The sequence below is a fragment of the Panicum virgatum genome, chromosome 7N (assembly GCF_016808335.1).
Source record: "Panicum virgatum strain AP13 chromosome 7N, P.virgatum_v5, whole genome shotgun sequence".
Lineage (NCBI taxonomy): Eukaryota > Viridiplantae > Streptophyta > Magnoliopsida > Poales > Poaceae > Panicum > Panicum virgatum.
In genome coordinates this window covers 25,693,763-25,711,643 of record NC_053151.1, presented here as the reverse complement: position 1 = coordinate 25,711,643, position 17,881 = coordinate 25,693,763, and the positions used below count along the sequence as shown (strand labels likewise).

Here is a 17,881-nt window from a genome sequence, read left to right as displayed (position 1 = left end):
TGCAGTTTTGCCTTTTCAATCTTCTCTTGCATATATTGTGTCACTCTTTTGCAAAACTGAATTTGGGGGTTGCTGATGTTTATGCTTGCAGCCGTGTAACGCTCTCTGAAATACTTCATGCACCCATACATGATGAACTTAACAATTCCCACAAGTGGAAAGGCACGACAAGAACGCATAACCATATTGAAACACTATGCATGGTTCGTTGTCTGAATACCATACCGTATTCCGTTGGTATCATAAAGGAATGACCATTTCTCCTTAGGTGCACCTCGAATCCAGTGTGAAAATGGTTTCTCAATTGAATCCCTAGCCTCTGCAGCCTGACTCGTGCCTGCTCCTGATGCCCTTACCTTCACTAGCTCTGCAGTCAACTGATCAAGCATCTGCCATAATGCATTGAATTTTCTCTGTTGATTTTGGGTGCACAACCTCTTAAACAGGTTCTTAAGATTCTTGTTCTTGAAGTGTTCATAAAAGTTTGCACCCATATGCCTAATGCACCACCTGTTTTGGACATCAGGCCATAATGGAGGCGTTGTCGCAGTTCCACATTGCAATTTCAGTATTGATTGCAGGATACCTGCATGCCTATCACTAATAAGGCACACATCTGGACGTGCAGCAACAACATGATTCTTCACTCGTTCAAGGAACCAATACCAACTGTCTATGTTCTCATTCTCAACAAATGCAAATGCGAGCGGAACAATTTGGTTGTTACAATCTACACCGATTGCGGTGAGTATCTGACCTTTATACCTTCCAGTAAAAAATGTGCCATCAATGCAGATCACCGGAAGACAAAACTGAAATGCTCTAACAGAAGCACCTATGCAAAAGAAGGCTCGTTGCATAATTTTTTGTCCCCTAGTCACGGCTGGTAAAAGGTATGTGTCATAAAAGCTTCCAGGATTTCTAGCAGCAACCTGGGATAACATACGAGGTAGGTTATCATATGATACCTCGTATGTGCCGAACCGCATCTCGAACACCCTTTGTTTAGCCCGCCATGCCTTCAAATAACTGATGGTGTGCTGGTAAGTCTGCTCAATGTGTCGAATAATCATTTTTGGCTCATAATTTAGGTTGTCCATAATAAACCCATACATTTGCTTTGCAACAAAGTCGCATGATATATTGCGATGCGAGGGAATAACTTCTGACAGCAAACAAGTGTGCTCTGTGACAATGGAACATTTCCAGTTTGACTTCCATTTTCCCTTGAATGCATGTACTCGCCATGGACATCCAGCATTCACACACTTCACCTCATATTCTTTACTGCCAGACTTCACGACTCTGAATTCTCGTTTCAATGAGATTGCCCATAGTCTCACAGCATCTTTTACGGCTTCAATGTTTGGATATGTTGCACATTGCACTACCTCATTGCCTCTGTACTCCCACTCCTGATTTCGTACATCTTCTGCGATATGACTGCCAAAACCATGCTCTTTCCACTCTTTTGGCAATGAGTACTGCTCGTCATCAGATGAGTCCTCATATTCTTCCATCTCTATTGCGGTTTGGTCTTCTGCCTCCATCTCGTCCACAATGCTATGTATCCTCTCTCCCTCATCAGCAAGGCCCTGTGGTCCCATGTTTTGGTTCTCTGTCTCTTCTGACTCATCTTGCTCAACATAATTGGTCTCTCTTCGAATACTCGGAGTTCCTTGATCTGCGCAATGTTGGATTTCATTTTGTGTCTTATCCCGGATTTGAACAAGAATGGCCAGAGGCCACCCACGCTCTAGAGCTGCTTGCATGTACTTCTGCCAGTCATCAGTGCTGTGTATCATCATTAATTCTCATAATTCACTTTCTACCTCCCAATTAACAAGAGACTGGACAGTGATCACATGTGTCAACGGATCAACATGGAACCCACGCTGCAGCCACTTACATATGGAACCAAAACTCATTTCCAGAGGTTTATCTATGCCGCTAGATGTGCGCTTAAAGGCAGAAAGATCTACTCCATTTGGCCCATACATAACATTGTATTCACCATAAAATACTTGAAACTGCATTTTGCTCGACATATCTGTATATCACATAATACTTATCGAGTTATACTCTTTACTTCACTACCTTATTCAATAATCCGTAAAAACTAAGTATGGAATTCAACTGTAACATATAAGTATTCATAACTACGTGATGACTCTCGAATTCTATACTGCATATGCCAAATTCTATTCTAAATCATAATTAATTTATAAACATGTCTCTAATAGCACTGCAATTGTAATAATAAATGCGTAGAACTAATTTTCTAAACTAATTTACTACTACGTAACTACAAACTAAAGTATCATTGAACTCCTACTTAAATGGATCTACTATAGCACTAATTAAATTAAATTACTCATATTTAAATACGTAGTACTTAAATATAACAATATTTAAACTTAATGTACTAACCTGCAGATCACAAGTGCTGAATCCGGCAGGGCTTCGCCGCTTTCCTTCTCCTCACTCCTCTCTTTTTTTCTGGATTTTTGGTGGAATTTTCGGGCTCAAATGAGGAGGGAAGGGGAGGGCTGTGGCTTTTATAAGGGGGAGACAGGCCCCCTGCCGCGACCGTGGGCCGGGCCCAGCGGCGGTCGCCCGTGGGCCGGGCGACAGGCCCCTGTCGCCCCCCCCAACGGGCGACAGGGCTTGTTTTTTTTTTTCTCCAGGGACTTCGTTGCAAATTTGGAAAAAAAAAATTACACATTGGGCCTGTCGCCCTATGGGAGGGCGACCGGGGTATATTTTTGAAATTTTTGAAAACGGACATATATTTTTGAAATTTTAATTTTTTTTAAATATAAAAAAGAAAAAAGTTCCAAATTGAAAAACTCGCAGTTCGAGCTGTTTCGGCCTATGAGCTAATGAGCCTGTAAAAGGCCCATAAGGCTACAAGATGTTTAGACTCCCCATATTCCCCAACCCTAATCGCTCCTCTTCTTCCGGCTCCCAACCCCACTCCGGCGAGGGATGCCCACTGCACAGCACCTGCTCGATGGAATGCCTGACGGGATGCGTTGCTTGTAAGACCCCTGATCACATATTACAGTCCAAAATTTACTTACTGCTCTCAGCAGCCCATATGACATGACATATTACTGATATCATGTTTATCGTTTATTTTTCTTATACAGAACGCATGCTCCTATCAGCAACGGAATCAGTCTGAAGCTAGGAGCTAGTGCTATGCCGCTCGCTATGATTGATACTGAAGTTCAATCCCTGGCCCCATGCCATGCTCGTTGCCCCCGTTTCAGTTGTTTGCTCCACGGGTGTAGCGGTGGGACCGCGTCGAGTACTCCTTGACAAGCCTGGAGAATTCAGAGTTCTCGTTCTTCAGCAATTTCGACGGCGTGTCGTATTCAACGATCCTTCCTTCTCATCATAAAATAGTATGGATTTTAATATCACTGCAGCTAGGTCCTCCAGTAACATGCAGCGGACTGGTGTTTGTTCATTGAAGCTGAGTCTTACCTTCACTGAAGACAAGGATGAGGTCGCTGTCAACAACCGTGTGAATTCTGTGCGCTACTGTCAACACTGTGCAGTCCCCAAACTCTTGGCGGATGGTTTGTTGGATAATTGCATCGGTGGAGGAGTCGACTGAAGCAGTTGCCTCGTCGAGTACAAGGATGTTGCTTCTCTTTAGCAGAACCCTACCAAGGCAAAACAGCTGCCTCTGGCCCACACTCCAGTTTTCCCCATTCTCCACAACTGCAGGGGTTATCCCATTTGATTATAGCCTTGTCGAAGATATCCTTACCTACAGGCTATGGTAACTACTACCTGCCCATGAACAACTTTTTTGCATTTAGCCACCGGACCTGAAAGAGTGCATTACCTGTTGAATCCAGCTTCTTTGGGCTTTGCCGAACTATATCGCCAAGCTGGCATTTGTCCAATACCTAATCAAAATAAGGAAACCAATTTTCTAATCAGGTGTTAGAAGCAGTAGAATCTTCTCCACTCCCTCCAGTAATTATTTTTTACTGGAACTTTCCCTTTTTCTGTTCATTTTTATGTCATTTAGATTATGAATTTTGATCAAGTTGCTTATGAGTTACAAGAAAATTCTTAGGAATCATTTAGTGTTACTAATACTACCCCTAAACCCTGGAGTATGTACATTTTTTGTTGTTGGAGTATGTACATTAGATGCACCTATACTATACACCAATTGCATCCGTTCCCCCATTCTGGCTTCAGCCCCTTCAAAATTTTGGTGGCAATACGGAACATGCATTGTGAGGTAATATGTTAATGTATGATGACTTAGCCCCTCACATGATAAATAAGGTTTTCTTTATCTTTATCATGACGGTATCTTTAGTTGATTAAGTTACCTCCCACACACGTTGATCAGAGTACTCATTTAGTGGATCAAGATTCCCTCTTACAGTTCCCTCAAACATTGTTGGATCTTGTGGAATGATGCTAAGTCTGCTCCGTAAATCATGAAGCCCTATTTTGCAGATGTCAACATTGTCGATTCCGATTGTGCCTTCCCGTGGTTCAACGATCCGGAAAAGTGCTTGGATAAAAGTTGACTTTCCACTACCGGTACGTCCTACAATCCCCACCTTCTTCCTTGCTGGAATTGTACATGATATGTTTCTCAAAATAGATGGGAGATGCTCTGCATATCGGACCTGTAAAAGGAAAAAGTGATATTAGGTATCTCCATCTGAGCAAAGGCATATATTGAGATGAAATACATAATACAGGTTTCATTATCTAGAAAATAAGAAGTAAGAGCTACATGATTATTTGTATTTGGCTTCTACTTCTTTGTCCTGATTTTTAATGTTCTCCCTGCTTGACCATTTGGTATTCTTTTTTTTCTCATATAAAAATGTAATTAAATTGTTTTGCAACAGAAACAATGATGGGCCGGCTCTTTATTTTGCTCTTATTATTTTTTTGTGATATTCTTATTCTTCTCTTTGGTAAAGTGTAGCATAATTTTTATTAACTGAGTGCTTTAACTAGATAAATTTTTCTGACAGCTTGGTTTGTGCACATGGTTATTCAACCTTAATGCATAAGTTAAATTGCTTTGGCCAACTCAATATATTCTAGATTTGATTGGTGAAGTAACACTATGGTTGCAACCATGTTAGGCCATAACTCATGATTCTTTTTCACATACCTCCAAGCATCTTATATTGATAGCTCCATCTTGCGGCCAGCTATTTGGTGGGCGGCAGTAGTCAACTACTAGAGGAGCCTCACTAGGTATCCTTGAATACTGCAGTATTCTTTCTACTGATATCATTTTGTTCTCTATTCTGCTAATGTTCCAAATCATAGACGTCAACTGACTGTTGAGGTTCAATGCATAAGTCACTGCAAGTCCAGCAATGCCTGCATTTATAATTATATTAGTTTGAAAATCACTAAACATAGGACATATTGAGTATTCTGTAATCACCAAGAGTTATGGATATATATACATCTTACTTGGGTTCAATAAACCATGAGGAAGGCTGACTAGCAGAATCAAACAAACCGCAAAGACAAGAGTGGATAGCATGGTTAGCCTGAGAGAGAGCCACTCCATGGAACCGATGTTATGGAACCATGGTCTGGAGTGATTGTCCAAAAGACTAAGGTTTGCTTTTCTGAAACGATCTTTTTGTCCATATGCTCTAATACTCGGCGCTCCGGAAAGTGACTCCGCAAAATGGTGTAGGATTGGAGCCCTTTGGATTTTGTACAAACGAGCCAGCTCTCTTGCTGCCGGTATTTGGTAGCGCTGCATATTGTACAAAGTATATGGATTCATAAAACTGCTATTTAAGCTTCCTCTAATTTTTTTATTGCAATAGTAAATGTATGCATAATTGTAAAGATAAAACTAAATTGTAATCAAGATCTGAAATTCTTGTTTAAGAGTTCATACTTGATAAATGACACAGACCACCATCACTGGAATGAAGATGGCAAAAACTGGCCATGCAACCTGTGACATAACACCAATGGTCCCCAGGATTTGTATGACTGAAAGCATGGACCAACTAAACTTGCTTGCTATGTCCAGATCTAGAACGCTTTGATCGTTGGAGGCCTGTTACATGAAAAGCACACATTAGTTTAGTAGTTTAGTATTGTGTAGGCATGTGATGCGGTATGAATTTTTCATAAAACTAACCCTGTTCAAAATTCTCCCAGTAGGTGTGGAGTCAAAGAAGGACATTGGGGCACGCAGGATGCACCGGGTCATGTTCTTGAACAGTTTTTCTGATGTTAGCAGACCGATTAGTGATGTGAGCATGGAGCGGGCGAAGATACATAATGCACTTCCCATAGATAGTGCTATATACACAGAGAAAAGGAGGCCTAATCCGACTGTGGGGTTGGTTGCAGATGATGGAGGGGATGCCCATGCCATCCAATAGTTGCTTGCTACCTGAAATATTTGGAATAATAACTGTGCAGCGATTGTTATTGGAACTAAAGCACCACCATGAACTGTCCTCAGGTACACCCAGTAAACTTTCTTGCCAATGCCTCCCTTTTCTCTCTCCTCATCTTGTGTTAACCTCCCTTTCTCATTGGTTTCGTGCGAGACATCGCGTGCTGGCTCTTGTTCTGTTATGCCTTGAAGCTGATCATCTGCTCCATTTTCTGCATCGAGTTCATCTTCTCTATATGCTGATTTCTGGTTATCAGAGGATATTCTGCTGGAGCTCTCAGCACTTACGACAGATTCTAGAGCCTGGCTATGGGCTCCGACTATAGCGTCGAATCCTATATTCCTTTCAAGGAGTTCATCAAATTTCCCTTTCTGCACAATCTTTCCACCCTGCATCACCTGTGCTTGTATCCACATGATCAGTTACTTGGCATCTTTACCTTTGGTCTTTGGACATAATTAGCTAAACAAAAAAGTATTTTTGGCACCTACCAGTATAAGATCTGCAGCTGGAAGAAATTCAACTTGGTGGGTCACATACAGTACTGTTTTGTCTTTGAGGATTCCCATTACACAATCCTGCATGATCCAATTATTTATTTACTTAGAATATGTACTGACCAACTGCTGTCCTAAAAGTCCTAAATGGTGAACATATGAAATTCACAGTACATAATTGAAATATATTTATGCATTTCTTGGAACTGCAAAACAAACCTTGAAAATGTGACTTCCAGTGTGAGCATCTACTGCACTAAAAGGATCATCAAAGAGGTAAATATCAGCGTCCTCGTATATTGACCTTGCAATCTGAATTCTCTGCTTCTGGCCACCGCTCATGTTAATTCCTCTTTCACCAATCTCAGTGAAATCTCCATTCGCAAACATTTCAATATCTTTAGTCAGTGTGCAAGCTTGTATTATCCTTTCATACTTTTCCTTGTCATATGGATTTCCGAATAGAATGTTGTCCCTGATATTCCCAGACAGGATCCAGGCTGTTTGAGGAACATATGCTTTGCTCCCGCTGACCTTGACAGTCCCCTCTTGCTTTGGCATCTCCCCAAGTATGCATGACAATAGACTGGATTTTCCAGAGCCGACCATCCCGCAGATAGCTACTTTCATCCCTCTCTTTACTTTTAACTCTACATCAATTAGAGTCGGAGAAGTGGTCTCAAGTTCCCAGCTGAATGTTCCTTGATTGATCTCCACAGCATAGCACGTGTTGCTTATTGGCACTTGTGTAACTGCATCACATTTCAATTCTTCTTCTTGTAGGTACTTTGCTACTCTATCTACTGAAACTTTCCCTTGAGCAAACACTGAAAGCAAGTCAGGAAGTGTGAAGATTGGATCTTGTAGCATACGGAATGTTGCTAGGGCAGACAAAACACTACCAGCAGTTAGAGGAATCCCCATCAATATGCATGAGCCAAATGTTACGGAGGATATGAATGCAGGTGCCCCCCAAAACACAAGTGTTGTCAGAGCTGACAACCTCACAGATCTCCATAGCCACTTGTACTCCTCACTTCGTAAAGCTTCTATCTTTTGAAGGTACTGCATATCCCATGCTTGAAGTTTCAGTATTTTCATGCTTCTGAGAACTTCTGTTGTTGCCTTCATTCTCTCATCTTTAGCAGTCATGATCTTGGCTTGCAACTTTTTCTGCATTCTGGTTAGTGGAATGTTGCAAGCCATTACTGCCAGTGTCGCTGCTAAACCAGCCCAGACCCCAGCCCCTACATTTTGATAGAGAACATAGACAGCTAGAAACAGCTGAATGGGTAGCATCCATATGTAGTTTGTGTACCATAAAAAATCAGATATCCGTTGTATGTCTACATCCATGTAGTTTATGATCTCTCCGCTGTTGTGCTTCTGCCTCGAACTGAAGGATAACTGGAGTCCCTTTTGATAGACGTGGGATATCAATGCAGCTCGAAGCCGCATCCCTAGCTGTTGAGCTCCAAACCACCACTGACTCTGTGCTATTGTTTCCACAACTTTAGCACTTAGAAGAGCTAAAGCTAGAAGGTAACCTCTTTTGTGTCCATATTGGCTGTCTCCTGAGAGGAACTTCACCAGGTCGTTAATCAGTGACGGTCCAACATAGGATGCGCTGGCACTTAACACAGCAAGTCCTGCATTTATCATTGCTTTCCGTCTAACAAATAGGAACATTGCTGTATAGATTGATGAAGTACTTAAACCATGCCTGTGCTCCACATCATCGATGATCTTTTTAAATGAATCAGAGAGGAACTCAGCAGAATCTTTCCCATCAAGATCTGGCACATCATTCTTATCTAGAGGTTTCCTGTATCCAGTAGCAATGGTAGGATTCATCCAGGAGAATGTGATAAGTTGTAGAATACCTGCCCTTCCATAGGGATACGGTCTTTCAGCTTCTGTTTGCTGTCCTATAGATGAATTCAGAAGTGGCTCTGTTATGCTGCTATCTATGAAGTTGATCATGATCCCTGTTGTTCCTCTGGCTGAAGCTGCAAACAGATAAGCGCAAACACCAAGATTGAATAGATCGGTCCATTCTTCATATACTATGTGTTCATGGTCTGATAAAATTGACCTGAGATCCAATACCACTGTGGTAATTGATTGTAGAAAGTAAAATATCCACCATGATCGAATTATTAATGGTAGTTTAGTACATTTTGTTTCCTGAAAACTGAATACTGCTATCGACAATATCGTGCAGGATAGAACCTGGAAGCCTTCACTTAGCACACAATATGGATACACGCAATTACATAGTCTTCCATCGAACTGCAATAAGAACACACGCAGAATATGAACTGCTAACATAAGCAGGCAGCATACTTTGCATGCTTGATATGATACACCCAGCTTTATGACTGCATTCTTTTGGTCCTGATATGAATGCTCATTTCTTTCAGTAGCTTCACTCTTCAATCTCTGTATGCACCATCTTTTTTTGTTGAACAGGAATTGACTGGATATACTTATGATGAATACCAGTTGCATCAATGCAAAAGCGCCCATCCAGAAGCAAGGTGAATATAGCTCTGGCCATTCTCGCAAATATTGCAACATAGTAGAATCTGCATTATTCCATTGCAAAATTTGTTTGTCAAAAACAAAAAAAGGCAGAATAAATTTACTAAATTTCATTTTTCTTCTGCTATTCTTACATAGGAATTAGTAGCTACCATTAATCCCATCAGTGTTTAAGAAAAAGAAGCAATCAAGTACATTTGAGGATTGAAATTTTGACATGCTGTTGTTTCAAAGATTTTCAAACTGATCTTTTTTTTCTTGTAGCAAAACTGAAAGAGAATATGGCCAGGAATTGGAATTGATTGATTGCAAAGCATATATATATATATATATATATATATATAGTGTTTTGTTATAATGCACCTGGGTGCATTTTGTATAGAGAATGCACCCACCCTCTCAGTTGCAATTGGATTGTGTACAATTGCAACCGGTTCTTGTTCAGTTGCAACCGGTTCGCGTCTAGTTGCAACCAGGTCGGTCTGAGTTGCAACTGGTTTGTGTCCAGTTGCAACTCAGAACGTGTCCAATTGCAACCACATTGGTCTGAGTTGCAACTAGTTATCGCTTAGTTGCAACTGGTTCGCGTCCAGTTGCAATCGGGTCGATCTGAGTTGCAACTATATCGTGTCCAATTGCAACTGGTTGCGCCCAGTTGTTAATGAGTTCTGCCAAGTTGCAATTGATGTATTCTCTCGATTGCAACTACAGGGTGGGTGCATTTTGTATAGAGAATGCACCTTGTTGCATTTTAGCCTATATATATATATATATATATATATATATATATATATATATATATATGGGCAAGGTCCTAGAATTGACTTATGGAAACACCGTCAATTAAGGGTCCTTGCCTATCTAGACAATCTTATCCTAATCCCGTAGGGCCGGCGCATCCTATCTGCAAGACAGGTGCGGCCTGTCGCCCTTGGCACACGGCCAGCCCAAGCACGGCCCATACGAGCATACATCATCTTCTAACACGCCCCCGCAGTCTGATCGGCAGCACCACGAACGTTTAGACTGGACCGAAACTCATTGAAGATCGCCGTAGGTAGCCCCTTGGTGAAGACATCAGTGTACTGTGATGTAGTCGGTACGTGAAGAACACGAACATCACCTGCTGCCACGTGATCTCGAACGAAGTGGAGATCAATCTCGATGTGCTTGGTGCATTGATGCTGGACGGGGTTGAAAGACATGTACACCGTGCTAATATTGTCATGGTATACCAGAACCGCTCGACGAAGGGGAGCATGGAGCTCATGGAGAAGCTGTCGCAGCCAAGATGCCTCGGCGACTGCATTGGCGACGACGCGATACTCGGCTTCGATGCTGGATCTGGAGACTGTATTCTGCCGCTTGGATGACCAGGAGACCAGATTGTCCCCAAGAAACACAGCGAAGTCCGAGGTGGACTTGCGCGTTTTGGGACATCCCGCCCAATCTGTGTCGGAGTAGACCACCAACTCAGCTTAGGAAGAAGGCCGGAGAGTCAGGCCCATGTGCAACATCCCACAGATGTACTGGAGAATCCGCTTGAGAGCAGTGAGATTCGGCTCCCATGGATCATGCATGTAGAGGCAGATCTGCTAGACTGCATAAGCAATGTTTGGCCTGGTAAAGGTGAGGTACTGTAAGGCGCCAGCAAGACTCCGAAAATCAGTAGCATCCTGAACAGGAACCCCCATCAGCAGAGAGCTTGGGAGTGCAATCCACTGGAGAAGAGATAGGCTTCCAGTCAGCCATGCCAGCGCGATTGAGAATATCAATCATGTACTAACGCGGGGAGTGGAACAGACCTCCATCACCGCACTGTACCTCCATACCCAGGAAGTAATGAAGCTCACCCAAATCCTTCATGGCGAACTCCTATTGCAGAGCCGCAATTGTGTGGCGAAGGAGCGCTCTCGATGAAGCAGTGAGGACAATGTCATCCACGTATAGAAGAAGATAGACAGTGTCTGAGCCGCAACAAAAGACGAACAGTGAAGTATCGGATTTGGCCTCAACAAACCCAAGTGATAGGAGATGAGCAGCGAAGCGACTGTACCTTGCCCGAGGAGCTTGCTTCAATCCGTAGAGAGACTTGTTCAGGCGACAAACATAATCCGGATAAGCAGGATCCTCAAAATCAGACGACTGAGCATAATAGACTGTCTCGGACAGAGTACCATGGAGGAGGCATTCTTCACATCCAACTGATGAATAGGCCACTTACGAGATAGAGCAAGTGATAGCACTGTCCGGACTGTGGCAGGCGTCACAACTGGACTGAAAGTCTCATCAAAATCCACACAGGGACGCTGAGAGAAACCGCGAAGAACCCATCTGGCCTTGTAACTCTCAAGAGAGCCATCTGCCTGAAACTTGTGTTTGAAGATCCACTTTCCAGAAACAACATTGGCCCGCGGCGGACGCGGAAAAAGATCCTAGGTGAAGTTCAGGAGAAGGGCTCGGTGTTCTTCCTCCATGGCGGCCTGCCAGTTGGGGTCGGCAAGGCCACCACGGAAGGTCTTGGCACAGGAGAAAACAGGGCGGCGTGCAGGAGGGGCCGAAGTGGCATCCAAAACCCACTCTTAGCCCGAGTGCGCATCCGAGGCGCATTCACTACTGGGCTGACAGGTGCCCCACCCTTGGGTAAGGGGGTGGCAGGAGGTGGAGCCATAGTCGTCGCAGCCGGCGCAGGTGACTCCAGGGGCGCGAAACTGGGAGGAACCCGAGGCGCGCGCTGGGTGTATACCCGGAGAGGGGTGTCCGCCGCGCCGGGAGGGGGTGCAGCTACGCCGGGTTGCACGACGTCGGGGAAGGGCGCAACCGCATGTGGTTGTGTGGGAACGCCGGGCAAGGAGGCCGCACGTGGCTGTGCGGGAGCGCCAGACGAGGAGGCCGCACGTGGCAGTGCAGAGGGTGCGATCGGCGTCGGCGGAGGCACAACAGCCGAAGTGGCGCTGCGCGACGCCGGTGCAGGAGGGGCGCGCTCGACGGGCGGTGAGCTCGAGACAGCACCGCGACCAGGAGTACCTGCAATGAGAGGATATGACAGTTCGATAGGAGCTGGCATATGGTCAGTGATGTCCAGAAAATCAAGGTCCGCGGGTGCAAGGACGGGGGACTGCTAGGTAAAAGGACAGGCGGCTTCATCGAAGATGACATGCCAGGAGATGATGACTTTGTTGGTGGCAAGATCAAGGCATCGATAACCCTTATGGTGAGCAGAGTACCCGAGAAAGACACACAAAGCTGACCGAGGAGCGAGATTGTGTGGTGTGGTGGCAGTAAGACTGGGGTAGCACTTATAGCCGAAGACACGAAGATGCTCGTAGGTCGGCGGTGAGCCAAACAGAGCCTCGTGGGGGGGGGGTAGAGTGGTCGAGTGTCTTGGTGGGTAGAACGTTCAGAAGGTGGGTCGCTGTATGAAGTGTTTCAACCCAAAAGGAGGGGGGAGCGTACACCTAAGACAGAAGCATGCGAATAATATTGTTGGTGGTGCGAATTATGCGTTCAGCTTTACCATTTTGGGTGGAGGTGTAGGGGCAAGACATGCGCAGGTGGACGCCACTAGTCAGGACGAACGTGCGGGTGCTGGAGTTGTCAAACTCTTTGCTGTTGTCGCACTGAATCGCCTTGATAGGAGCACCAAACTGGGTACGTACATAAGCAAAGAAATGAGTAAGAGTCGAATACGTGTCAGATTTAAGACGTAAAGGAAAAGTCCACAATTGGTGAGAGTAATCATCAAGAATGACTAAATAATATTTATAGCCCCAAACACTGACAATAGGAGAGGTCCACAAATCACAGTGTATGAGGTCAAACTTATTAGTTGCTCGAGATGATGACACACTGAACGGGAGGCGCATATGACGCCCAAGCTGACACGCATGACACAAGGAGGAGCCGTCGTCTGTAGAACATGCCGGGAGGACGGGGGACAGCTTGATGAGAGCTTCATGTCCGGGATGGCCAAGGCGACGATGCCACAGGGAGGCGGAGGATGCAGCGACCAGGGAGTGAGCTGGAGGAAGGTGCAGGGGGTATAGGGGCCCGGAGCTATTGCACCTGACGACCAGTCTCTTGGACAGGAGATCCTTCACAGAACAGCCAGTAGGGTCAAATTCAACAGAACAATTGTTATCGGTAGTAAACTGGCGTACTGAAATGAGATTCTTTATAAGCTATGGAGACACAAGCACATTATTAAGATGAAAAGAATGAGATAAATCAGTAGAGCTAGTGCCGGTAACAGGGAGAAGTGGTCCATTGCCAACAACAATGGAAGAAGGAGTAAAGGACCCTGGAGCTGTGGACTGAGACAACGAATTCAAGTGCGAAGTGATATATGAAAAGGCACCTGAGTCGAAGTACTAGTCGGATGTCTGTGGTTGATTTAATGTCATGGTGCTGAACGTCGAGGCAATACGACAGGAGACCAGCAATGGGGTTGTAGAACCCCGCAGGAGCTGCAGACCACTGGGAGGAGGCGGCGCTGGGGGTCACCGGGGTAGCCGCCCGCTGCTTCTGCGGCTAAGGTGCCATCAGCGCCTACTGGTAGGCGAGGAGCGCCTGCTGGTGCTGCTGTTGCTGCTGCGGCAGCTGTGGGGGGTGAGCTAGGGGAGGGCTGGGTCCCGGCCACATCTAGATGGACCCTGTCCAGGGGTTTCAAAAGGTCGGCCAAGGCCCGGGCTACCCCCCCTTGCCCCACCAGAGGGCTGCCATGAAGACACACCTACGTCCTTCTTGTTGCCGCCGTTGCTGCTGCCGCACTTGCTGCGGCGACTTTTGGAGGGCTTCGTCGGAGCGCCCCCGGAACCAGACCCGCCGCTGCCCTTGGAGGCGCCACTGCCACCTGCAGGGACGGGCGCGACAGTTTGGGTGGCGACGAGGGCAGTCGGTGTCGCCGCCTGATGCGCGAAGGTGAGTTCCTCCAAGCGTAGGGCCTCCTTTGCCTCGAGGAAGGAGGGGAAGGGCTAGCTCCGCCGAAGGTGAAGGCCGATGTTGGCGAAGTGCTCATTGAGGCCTCGGATGAGGTTGAGGATGAGAGTCCGATCCGATACAACCTCGCCGAGCGCGCCAAGATCAGTAGCCATCCGTTGGAGACACCTGCAGTAATCCGTGATGGACAGATCACCTTGAGAGAAGCCGCGAAATTCAGCGTCGAGATAGAGGGCGTGCGTCTCGCGGTTGCCGAGGATCTGCGTCTCCATGGCACGCCAGGCGTCACGTGCGGAGATCGCGCCCGCAGAGATGGTGTCGGCAAGGTCGTCGGAGATGGATCCAAGGATCCAGGACTTCACGACACAGTCCATGCGTGTCCAGTTAGGTTGGGCAGCGGCGAGGGAGGCGTCAGAGAGCACGTGATCCCGAGGGAGAACTTGCCGACGACGAGAATAAACTGATCCGCCAACGAGCGTAGTTGCCGGAGACGTCGAGGACGATGGGGATTAGACTCCGGATATTCTGGACCGCCACAGCCTGCGCGTGGAGGTTCACGATGGCCGCGGCTTCGTAAAGGAGCAGGGCGTGGTGAAGGTCCTGGGGGCTGGAGTCGGGGGAGTGTCTGCCGGTGTCCTGATCGTCGTCATCGTCGGAGGAGGGGATGGTGGGGAGCGCTCGCGCTCAGCGCGCGCTAGGGCATCGCGCGCGTGAGCAACGGCGGCGTCGCACTCCCTTGCAGCCGCGGCGGCTTCCTCTTCTGCCTAGGCGACGCGGGCTAGGGCAGCCTCCCGCGCCGCCCGATGTTCAGCCTTGGCCGCAGCAGGGGCGGCGTCGGCGGCGGCTTTGGTGGCCTCGGCCTCAGCGGTGGCCACGACAGAGGGTGTGAGAGACCAGGTTATGGAAGGGTAGTCGTAGCACGGGGGATTCTGACGCCAGGGCGCAGCCAGAGGGCGCGCTAGGGCAGCGGAAGGAGAGACGGGCGATGAACCCAGACTCGTGATACCATAAAAGAGAATATGGCCAGAAATTGGAATTGATTGATTGAAAAGCATACAGGGGTACACGCATATATATATAGGCAAGGTCCTAGAATTGACTTATGGAAACACCGTCAATTAAGGGATCCTTGCCTGTCCAAACAATCTTATCCTAATCCCCTAGGGCTGGCGCATCCTATCTGCAAGACAGGTGCGGCCTGTCGCCCTTGGCACACGGCCAGCCCAAGCACGGCCCATACGGGCATACATCATCTTCTAACAAAAATGAACTTGCAGACAATTTCAAGAAGAAAAAGGATTTTTTTTACCAGTTAGTTTTTAGTTAGGTTTATTTCATCAGCTGCTGGTTGGAGATATATTTAAAACTTCTTGGCCAAGAATTAAGGTGTAACACATGGTTAGGCCGCCCGGTACTAATGAAGGATTTTCTAGCAGTGTGGCATTTCTCTGATCACGAAAGGGTTGTTCGGATATGTACCCTTTATCTACTTTTTTTTAATCAAATACCTGCTATTGTTCAGTCTTTGTTAGCCATGAATTAAGGTGTAACACATGGTTAGGCAAAATAAAAGATAGCTTCCTGCCGAGTTCCTGTCTGATTAATAAACCGTGGTAACTGTTATTTTTGGCTAAAAACTTGGTATGGATTTTTGAAAAACTTGTTTATTTACTTAATTATAAGAAAGGCAAGGACCAAAAAGAGAATCAAATGTGGCTAGAAATCATAGAATGTCTTATATTTCGGGAACAGTCGAGAATACTAGGCCGACTTTTTTTTTTTTGAAAACTTATACTAGGCCGACTCGAGGAGGTATCTCCATGGAGACTAATCAGAGAAGTTGCCTGGTGGTGCAGGGATATATAATTTGGGGCTTACTGGAGGAATTGTGGAGCAAGCCACCGTGGTGGAGCCTCCCGTGCGTCCGACTGGGAGTCGTCATGGGAACAAAGTAAGCCCAGGCTCCCTGTGTCCATGGCATTGTGTGCCACCGTTGCGACTAGAGGGAGAGGGAGGGAGAGAGAGAGAGGAAGAGACTCTTTGTGACAGAGGTTGAATATAAATAGAGACTGGAGGAGGACCCAATGGCGGTAAGTCAAGTCACATTTAAAAAAAAATGCTGCCACTTCTATTTGTGCTACTTTATCATAAAAAAGAGCAGGAGTCTAGTTTCTGGGAAATTTCCTCCTCCCCAAGTTTCCATGACCCTGCTGATCATGGGATTATTGTTCTGATAAATCCTGGTGCGGATGACGGCGACATGCACTGACACGGACACTGACACTATATGGCGGCTAATACCTAATATATAGTATGATCTGTGCTTTCCTTCTTTTTTTTAGGAAAAATGGTTAACACACTACACACCTCTGTTAAAGAAAAGACAAGTCAAGACTAACTGTGTACATTATATTTCTTGCCAGCCAAGGCACTGCCTCCAACGGCCAAACGCATATGGACAATATCTGGAGCATTCCAGGAATGTTCATTGCCCGTGCTATAATCTGCAGCCGCGACCATCGCCAGCGCTGCGAGCAACGACTTTTAGGAGAACAGAGACAAGGGATTCGGTGAGGTGCATGCTGCGTTGGCACTTCCCACCTACTCGTCAATTGTTGTTTGTGACGACCAGCGCTGGTCATGCATGGTCGTGCCATGCTCGTCAAAGTTAATGTATACTATATAATGTGAAAATATCTCTAATGGAACTTTAGAGGTAAAAGCTTAAAAATCTCTTATTTGTTTGGTGGGACTGGAAGTTTTAATGGATGCCGAATTGGAGTTCGGATGGCCAACTCCCATCGTAGAATTGTAGTGGGATGAGCATTGTGTTTTAAGTTAAAGATCATCACAATAGTTCTATCTTGACATATGATACGATTTCCCATTTCCAATTTGACGCGAGTGGACCGCAGCCACCACCCCTAGCCCCTCCTCCGCCTCTCTTCCTCTACCTTGCCACCACCAGAGGGCCTTCACGCGGAAGCCTGGCAGGGCTCAAGGATGGTGGCGGCAGGGCCTCTTCCTCACGTGCTTCTCCCTCCGTCCCACAATCTCTCTTCCTCCCCTCTCGATGGCCAGCATGGTAGAGGGCTCTGCGTCAAGTCCACCTTGTGCCGGGGGCAGATTTGCCCTGCCAGTGTTTTTTTTTACCACCGGCTAGTGATTCTCGTGGATTGCGTGTTTGGTACGGATGGTATGCAAGGAAGACACTAGGTTTATACTAGATGGGGCCGAATATCCCTACATCAAGTTCGCTATTTGCTCGTGCATCTTGCATCAGTTTGCAGTAGGGGTACAAACAGTCGAGAGAGGGATGGGCTCCCCGGTCTCTGGTGTGGAGTGCTCGTGTGCGTTCTTGCTCTAAGTCCCCTGCTGTTGCCGAGGGCCAAGTGCTCTGTCTACTAGTGGGTGTGAGAGTTCGATCTCCGGATCCCCTGCGAGGACGTGCACTTTCCCTTTTATATG

At 46.3% G+C, this 17,881-nt stretch overlaps 1 protein-coding gene and 1 long non-coding RNA gene across 15 annotated transcripts; one reads left to right on the top strand and one right to left on the bottom strand.

Moving 5' to 3' along the window:
* The first annotated feature begins 2,914 nt into the window (after positions 1–2,914).
* On the top strand, positions 2,915–17,295 carry LOC120682708. Of its 13 annotated transcripts, none has more exons than XR_005678566.1 (9): positions 2,915–3,041; positions 3,153–3,793; positions 4,492–4,578; positions 6,190–6,284; positions 6,385–6,499; positions 7,715–7,993; positions 9,404–9,471; positions 16,270–16,724; positions 16,837–17,295. It is a non-coding gene; the product is annotated as an uncharacterized LOC120682708 (long non-coding RNA). The 13 variants fall into 13 exon arrangements; XR_005678562.1 differs by adding exons at positions 5,139–5,629; positions 5,711–5,789 and having other exon boundaries at positions 6,190–7,993; XR_005678567.1 differs by adding an exon at positions 5,139–5,789 and having other exon boundaries at positions 6,385–7,993.
* Positions 3,241–16,423, bottom strand: LOC120682706 (putative ABC transporter C family member 15). 2 transcript variants are annotated; one of them, XM_039964704.1, is made up of 11 exons: positions 16,292–16,423; positions 7,151–9,519; positions 6,926–7,012; positions 6,170–6,832; positions 5,921–6,085; positions 5,479–5,773; positions 5,168–5,382; positions 4,362–4,667; positions 3,860–3,923; positions 3,493–3,732; positions 3,241–3,393 (listed from the first exon to the last, which is right to left on the bottom strand). In XM_039964704.1, the coding sequence occupies exons 1-11, from the start codon at positions 16,392–16,394 to the stop codon at positions 3,272–3,274; spliced, it is 4,629 nt and encodes a 1,542-aa protein (XP_039820638.1). In that variant the 5' UTR covers positions 16,395–16,423; the 3' UTR covers positions 3,241–3,271. The 2 variants fall into 2 exon arrangements, with proteins under 2 accessions (XP_039820638.1, XP_039820639.1); XM_039964705.1 differs by having other exon boundaries at positions 4,416–4,667.
* Positions 17,296–17,881: the final 586 nt, after the last annotated feature.